The sequence below is a fragment of the Vigna unguiculata genome, chromosome 9, assembly GCF_037176805.1.
Source record: "Vigna unguiculata cultivar grain cowpea cultivar isolate G323 ecotype 2 chromosome 9, ASM3717680v1, whole genome shotgun sequence".
Lineage (NCBI taxonomy): Eukaryota > Viridiplantae > Streptophyta > Magnoliopsida > Fabales > Fabaceae > Vigna > Vigna unguiculata.
The window spans coordinates 31,389,789-31,397,742 of NC_140800.1; the positions used below are offsets into that span (position 1 = coordinate 31,389,789).

Here is a 7,954-nt window from a genome sequence, read left to right on the forward strand (position 1 = left end):
TTTGAAGTTCAAGGTAATGAAGATTGTTTTCCTTGCTCCCTTGCTCGCAATTTTGTCTCCTTGCTTTTTAGCGTTCTTTGTTTTTCGATTTCATCTGTCTAATTTCAGTTTCGTCTCATTTCAATTTCGATTTCATTTTCGTTTTCGTTTTTGTTTCCCTGCTGTTTTCGATTTCATATCCATGTGTCATTGCTTTCAATTTCGTTTTCTTGCTTTCGATTTAGTTTCCCTGTGTCATTGCTTTTGATTTCATCTTCCTCTTTTGATTTCATCTTTCTTACTCATGCCATAACTCACTCAGATTTCTTCCATGATCTATGTCTTCAATTTTCATACGATCTTATTATGTTCACTTGTTTCATCTTTTACCAATGCTTATTTCGAAGGTTTCACATATTCAAAACCTTTTTTTGTTCCTTTAAATAAAAAAAATTCTAAAGGTTAGTAATTGTAGCTTAGTTTTAGTGTAGGTTAGACTAGTTTCTAGTTAGTTTAAGTAGTTTAGTGTAAATTAATAGTACTTTGTGTTTTAGTCATATAATTTTGTTGATTCATAAATCTTATTACAGAAGGTAAATTTTAGGTGCAGTCTTGGTTTATAGTTTTAAGTAATTTTAGGTTAGTTAATGACTTGTCTAGTTTAGGTAGTTTTGAATACATAATAGTACTAACTTGTGTTTTATGATTCTAGTGCAACAATATAAAGCAAGGTCAGTAAAGAAATGGTGATTAAAATCAGCTAGCACATACAAATCAAAATCATCTTTGGCAATTATGCAGAGTTAACCAACAATTATGCAGAGTTGACCAGAAGGTAACCCATAGTTGACTTTTTGAATTTGATATCCAATCCTTGATTCAATTGATGGAAGCTTAAAAGAACATCAATTAACACTTCTGCTGAGTTGTAGGAGCTTATATTGCCACTTGAGCAGTTGCCAAGCTTGAATTGACATGTTCAAGAAGGTATCAATTGAGAAGAGCACTAGCAATGCTACGTGAATTTGCACTTTTGAAGTGTCACTCATTCCAGTTGGAGTACCACCTGTTGCATCAAGTTAGGAACTCCAAGCGACACCTCTGAGCAGTAGGTATAACCTGTGTTGACTAGTGACTATTAAAATGATGATCTGCTTAGGTGTCATGTTAGAGTAGGTTAATTAGTTAACATAGTTAGTTTAGTTTGTAGATAACTTGGATGGGTGCAAATTTGTACAACAAAGTTTAATTTCATATTTAGGGAGTTGCCTGGCTTTAGATCTTCTTTCCCAATTTTTGTTTGATCAGGAGTAAGCATTGCAGATTGATGATGAAATGGAAGTACACTGTGAACTCCTCAAGGAAATACAAGATAGCCCAACAGACATTAATGCCATAGTTGCACGAAGGCGTAGGGATTTTACAGGAGAATTCTTCCACTACCTCTCTCTTATTTCAGAAACATATGACAGCTTGGAAGACCATGATGGTAATTATGCAGAAGTATAAATAAATGTTTGATTTTGGGTATTTGGCTCAACTATTGTTGATTCTGTAACCAATAATCACCAGAAGAAATGAGTAAAATTGTTAAGAATGTTTATAGTTGTAACTTGTAATAAGAGAGAATGAACTGATCATAAAATTAGATTTCTTTTAGAAAGGAAGAAGATGTGAGAAGTTTAAGACTTGTCTGGTAGATGTTTACAATATTAAGCTTTGGGGTTTAATGTTGATCTTGCCATTAAATATACATAATGAGTCTTCCCCTTGCACCTTGGACAAAGATAACATTTGTGATCCTGCTTCTTGTGTAGGATGTTTCTTATGAGTGCCATTGGCATGTTTTGAACAAGGATTTCTAGGCTGGAGAGTAGATGTTTGTCAACTGTCAGTGCATATGATAATACTCTAGAGGTTGTGGACACGTTAGATGCTGCACATGCCAAATTTGATGATATCCTCAATTCTCCTTCTATTGATGTTACTTGTCAGAAGATCAAAAGTCTTGCAAAGGCAAAGGAACTTGATTCTTCATTGATATTGTTGATAAGCAGTGCTTGGGCTAAAGCAAAATATTCTACAACGATGAAGAATGAGGTGTGAATTTCATGATGTCCCTTAGATTTGTTCTGTATTCCATCCTTTTGGAAGATAGGACATGGATTTCTAATTGTCCCCAACAAATATTAATAAAAGGCTCTATAAAACTTAAAATCAAATAGAGTGTGCTTCTCTTGTAGGTGTATAAACATACATAAATTTTTTTTTTCTGTTGCTTTCTGCTTGCTCTGCTAATTTTAAAAGGTTTTGACTTGCATTCTTATTTTTTAAGTTTTATAGGACTTCAAAGAAAAATGGTGGTTGTTTATGTCATATTGCAGATAGTCAGAAAGGCATTAATATCGACCATCTTTCAGCATAATTCTTCACGTAGTTGCATTATTACATACATTGATTATGACTATGAAGTTACATGGGATGGAAATTTTAAGAGGTTTTCGTGTCTTTCCCTATATAATACTAATACCTACCAGGATAGGAAGCTAAAGTACGAATCTTTTACTGTGGTCTTAGGAATGAAACAAACTAAATTGATGGTTCTGATTTATAAATCAATCGATATAATCTGAACGTCTTCCTTCTTGTTCATTAGCATGTTGGTCCTTAATTTTGACTGCTCAAGCTTAGAAGATATTACTAGATTGCATTATGATTTGTGCTCAACAACCTTGCTTTATTCTGCGCAGGTGAAAGATATAATGTATCAATTGTACAAGGCCACAAAGAGCATCCTAAGGAGTATCACTCCAAAAGAAATAAAGCTACTGAAGCATTTGTTAAACATCATAGATCCTGAGGAGCGATTCTCTGTGTTGGCAATAGCTTTCTACCCTGGTGATGAACATGAAGCCAAAGACCCTTATGCTCAATACACGTGAGAGAATTTCCTTCTGGTTCATTCTAAACTATTATCTTATTGTTGCGATAAATATGATATATTGCTTTCATTTTGATGTGGTTAAACAGCACCCCACAGGAGCTGCACAAGTGGATTAAGATCATGCTTGATGCGTATCATCTGAACAAGGAAGAAACAAATTTTAGAGAAGCCAGGCAAATGACTGGCCCTATTGCAATTAAGAGGTTGTTTATCCTAAAAGATACCATTGAACAAGAATATATGGCAAAAGGTACAACAGAGAAGTCTGAGATGAAAGCAACTAACACTGTACTGATGACTTATTAATTATGACTTATTAATTTTAATTTTTACGCTTTGTTATTTACATTGTTTTATATTAAAATTGTAGACTTTTGTTCTTTGTTCCTTTTATAAATGTTATTTGTAAATTATAAATACTAAAAATCTAAAATTGTTGTCTTTTATAATTTTTATTCTATTTTAGGATTTATGTATTATTAAAAAACACTAAAAAAACAAAAAAGGAACTCTAATGAAAATTATTTAGAGCTAATTGTCGACAAATGGAGATTTGAACCATTGATAGCATTAGGAGTTTCAAACCCCAGACAGGGCAGTAGTGGGGGTTTTAAACCCCATGCAGTAGCAGGGGTTTCAAAAACCCTAGACAGTAGTAGGGGTTCCAAAAACCTCAGGCAGTAGCGGGGGTTCCAGAAACCCTAGACAGTAGCGGGGGTTCCAGAAACCCTAGACAGTAGCGGGGGTTCCAGAAACCCCAGGCAGTAGTGGGGGTTCCAGAAACCCCAAGCAGTACCAGGGGTTTTGTAAACCCCCAGTAAGTTGCGTTTTTCCAGGGGTTGATAAAAACCCCTGGTAATCTGTTAGCCACGCTGATTCTTCCAGGGGAATTCCAAACCCCTGGTAAAACCATTAGTGGAGGTTAAAACCCCCAGAAATGCCAAATATAACTCCTACTAAAATTAATTTTTTTTGTAGTGACATCATTATATTTTATCTAGTGGGTTTCTTTGTCTTGGACCATCTGATTAGAATTCTCTTTGACTAGAAAATTTTATAGTTTTATTTGAAATAAACAAAATAAGACATTAGGAATAAGGCTTGATTATGTATTTGTGAGCTTGGAACATCTAAAACAATCATTATAAGTTCAAAATTTTAGCTGAAAATGTGTAATGAGATAAGATAAAAATAAAAAACACAATTTCTTTTATTATATTTTGTTTTCCATTCGATATTCTTTTTAGTTTTAAAAGAATTTGTTGGATATCTCATTAAACAAGAAATAAAGTTAATTTAGAATATATAACAAAATACAAATCTCATTTTTCAATTCAGTTTTATTTTATTGACTTATAATTAAAATTCACATAGAATGTACTTAAGTCTTTGACCCCTTTTTGTTCCGTAAATACTACTTGAACTAATAAATTAATACGGAATATTTTTTACTTTGACCATGAAATTGATCGACACACAATTATATTTTAATTATATAATAAAATAAGTATTTTTTAATAAGTTACTAAAATTTAAGTACAGTTTTTCTTATTTCAATAAAAGTTTTCATGTCATTAATAAAATCTTATCTTAATCACTTATATAACTTTTTAATTAATATTATATAATTGTTTAGTATTAATGAAACATATTTACAAATAATTAAGTATAAGAGTGTAATTAGATTCCACAAAATTTTGCAACATAAAAAGAAAAACTATTGCATCAATAAAAATACATTATTTAAAATAAAAAAAATGAATAAAAGGAACACAACTTTGTAAAAAGATACAATTATTTAATGCATTGTGATAAGTTATAATAAGAAAAACAGTACTACAATTAAGTTAATGCTTATTTACTTTTACAATATTATGTTTGTTATTTACTATTAATAAATATGTGTGCCTTAAGCTATATGTAACATATTTTTCACATGTATGTTAAGTTATGATTTTATATTCAGCTTTTCTATATCAATTTTCAGTTTTTATTTTTGAGTGTAAATCAATCAGCATGTTAGTGTCACATCACTCAATGCTGTTAAAAACACAAACGGTTGTTTTCAATAACAGATTAAAAGCACAATTAAATAGTAAATTTTCAATAAGTGCTTTTGTTAGTAATTACTATCTTTAGTAAAACTAGTCTTTCAAATATTCCTATGGTATTAAATTATTAAAATGCACTCATAATAGAGAGCTTATGAAATAAAGCATAGGCATCATCTTCTAACTTTCTTACGAAGTCACTGGTCAAACTTACATAGATTCCATTAATTTTTTATCAATTGTTGTAAGGATTAAAGAATTCATGTTTAATGTAGTATCGAGTTTAAGATGAGTTTGCATAAAAGAAAATGATTAAAAATAATGTGGTTTAGTTTAAATAAGTTAAATTATTAAAATAATTAAAAAAGTAAATAGCAGTGGTATTAGTTTAAGTTAAAGTTGTTGGAGATGGTAACTCGTCCACACGTGGGACCTGAGGCAAGAAGGTGCGTGTAAGAGACAGAAAAGTGGGAGCGTATGGGGACAAAGTGGGTCCCATCAAATTATGTAACCCTTTTCCCACTTCATCCATTATCCCCTCCCCACGTGCGCTCTCTGTGGGCCCCACCTTCTATCTGGATAAAAAATAAATAAATGAACCTTACCATTATCAACCATTGTTTTTTTCTCTTCTTTTCTTTTTGTTTGCTCGTTTTATGCGCCGCGTTATTTTCAAAGCTTTCAAACCAATATTCAAAGCGTTATTCAACTTTTTCTCGTAAGTTGCTATTTTAAAAATATTTTCTTTTACAAAACTAAAATAACAAAACGCAGATTCCAAGCACGGACCTGGTCGTGCTCCGTTCCTTCCGATTCTCTCGGTACTGATGAATCACACATGTGACCTTCGCTAAACCAAACACGGATTTAACTAATTTATTTTCCATAAATGTACTACAATTTTATTTTATTTTTCTGCAACTATAAGATATATTTTTTCCTTTTTTTTAAATATCATTGTGACGTATAAATGGACCATTCCTCAGGAAAATAATTTTCGTATATAAAGGAGAAAAGAACTAGCTAAGGAGGATGAACATTTAGTCGATTACCTTGTAGTCATTACTTCTTCTAATGTGAATAAGACCTTATTGACTGTTTTAATTTATTATATTTATTAATAAATATATTCTTTTAATATTATGTTATATGCTTTCTTAATCCAAGTGATTCAAATGTTTTAGTGATAATTGAAGCAAGCTTTTATAGTATTCCTTAACAATACAAACAACAGTTTTATTATATGCGTATGTGCCATAGAAAAACACTTCAACCTTTAATGTTAGGAGATTTGTTTTTAATCGAAAAGAAGAATTAAAATAAATGTAGTTGTATACAATTTAATTAATCTCATTATTTTTATTTTGAACTATACCTCCTCCAAACTTCTTTTTTTTTACGACAAAATATGATAAACTCCTTCAACTTTCCAATCTAATATTGTTTTCTGGTATAGATATTAACTCAGTTGTTGGTCAATTCACAAGTTATGTTTGGTAATGAATGAAATAAATATAAGGAGTGAGTAGTTGATTCTCTTGCAGGTGATAAATTAGAGTTAATTATACTTTTTCTAATCAACTATAAGACATCAGAAGTATAGGAAATCCCATGCTAATATATTTCACTCAGTGAAAAGGATATTGGTACAATATGATAATTCTAGGAACGAAAAAATTGGAAAAAAAAAATTAAATTTACATTTTTCAAAAAGTTAAAATTAGTCTCTATTTAATTTGGATAATATCTTTGAATTTTTAAATATTTAGCTTGTATTATATATTATTTTTCATATTTTATTTTTCTGAAAGTAGTTATGGAAAAACTTATTTAAATATATTTTTAATATATGCAATTGTTACTTGAGAGATCAAAATTGTTGGAGATAAAATTGAAATTTAAAATAAATCTTCATGGAGAGACTTTGATCGATATGCTTTCATCCTCACAACCTTCCAGACATAGTGTGATTCTTCTCCTTTAAATCTCAATTTGTCATCCATTTGTTATAAGGTTCGAAGTATCTCCTCTTGCACCATCATCATTTTTTATGCTTGCGTTTTTAAAACTCAAGCATAATTGATTTTCTTGCCCCTTGGTTAGCACCAAAATATTCTATATAAAGAAATGGAGATATTAAGCTAGAAAATTCAACGTGTTATGTTTTATTTATTGTCATTCTTATTTAACCTAAGGCTTCATTCTTCCTTCTCATACAAATAAGACCTTGTTTAGTGTTTTGATTCACTTTATTTATTAGTAGAGTTAGTCCTTTAATATTATGATTCAAATGTTTCATTAATCAAAGTGGTTCAAATGCTTTAGCGATACTATCAATATTTTCCTATTAAATGGACTAAAATGTCTTCTATAAATCTTGTCTAGCTTGGTTGATGGCTTACTAGGAATGTTACTAAGATTGAGCCTAGTCCATAACACTACAAAACTTGTTTTCTATGTATGTGTAAAATAATGTGTAGTGATAAGTAGGATTCCAACCTACCTTAAGCAAGTCTTGTCACTCAAGACTGATGGATTTGTAATTACATGTAGGATTTCAACTTACCTTTAGCAAGCCTTATCACTCAAGAATGAGGATTTAAGAAGGATTCCAACTTATCTTTAGCAAAACTTATTATTTAAGAAGGATTGTGTAGATAATATGTAGGATTATGGCAACCTATAGCTCAAGATTAACTAAAAATAACAACATACAAATATCAACAAATAAATTGAAATATTTGTCTAATATAAATATAGAAGAATTTTATGACAATCATGCTAAAATAAATACATAATCTGTAACAAATTTAAAGTATAATAAATATTAACACAAGTAATGATGACTAAATAATTATTAAATTAAGGTAATATAATGAGAGAAAAATCAAGGATTTGATTCTTAACCTTGAGAGAAGAATCACAAGCTTAAAAAAAATACTTGGTTACAAATAGAATCGGTAAAACCAAGACAAAATAG

The 7,954-nt window shown here is 30.3% G+C and overlaps 1 protein-coding gene across 1 annotated transcript; it reads left to right on the forward strand.

The window, feature by feature from the left end:
• The first annotated feature begins 991 nt into the window (after positions 1-991).
• LOC146883895 (uncharacterized protein At4g37920-like) lies at positions 992-3,229 on the forward strand. The gene is made up of 5 exons (XM_085666769.1): positions 992-1,057; positions 1,303-1,468; positions 1,835-2,079; positions 2,730-2,917; positions 3,010-3,229. The coding sequence occupies exons 1-5, from the start codon at positions 992-994 to the stop codon at positions 3,227-3,229; spliced, it is 885 nt and encodes a 294-aa protein (XP_085522895.1).
• Positions 3,230-7,954: the final 4,725 nt, after the last annotated feature.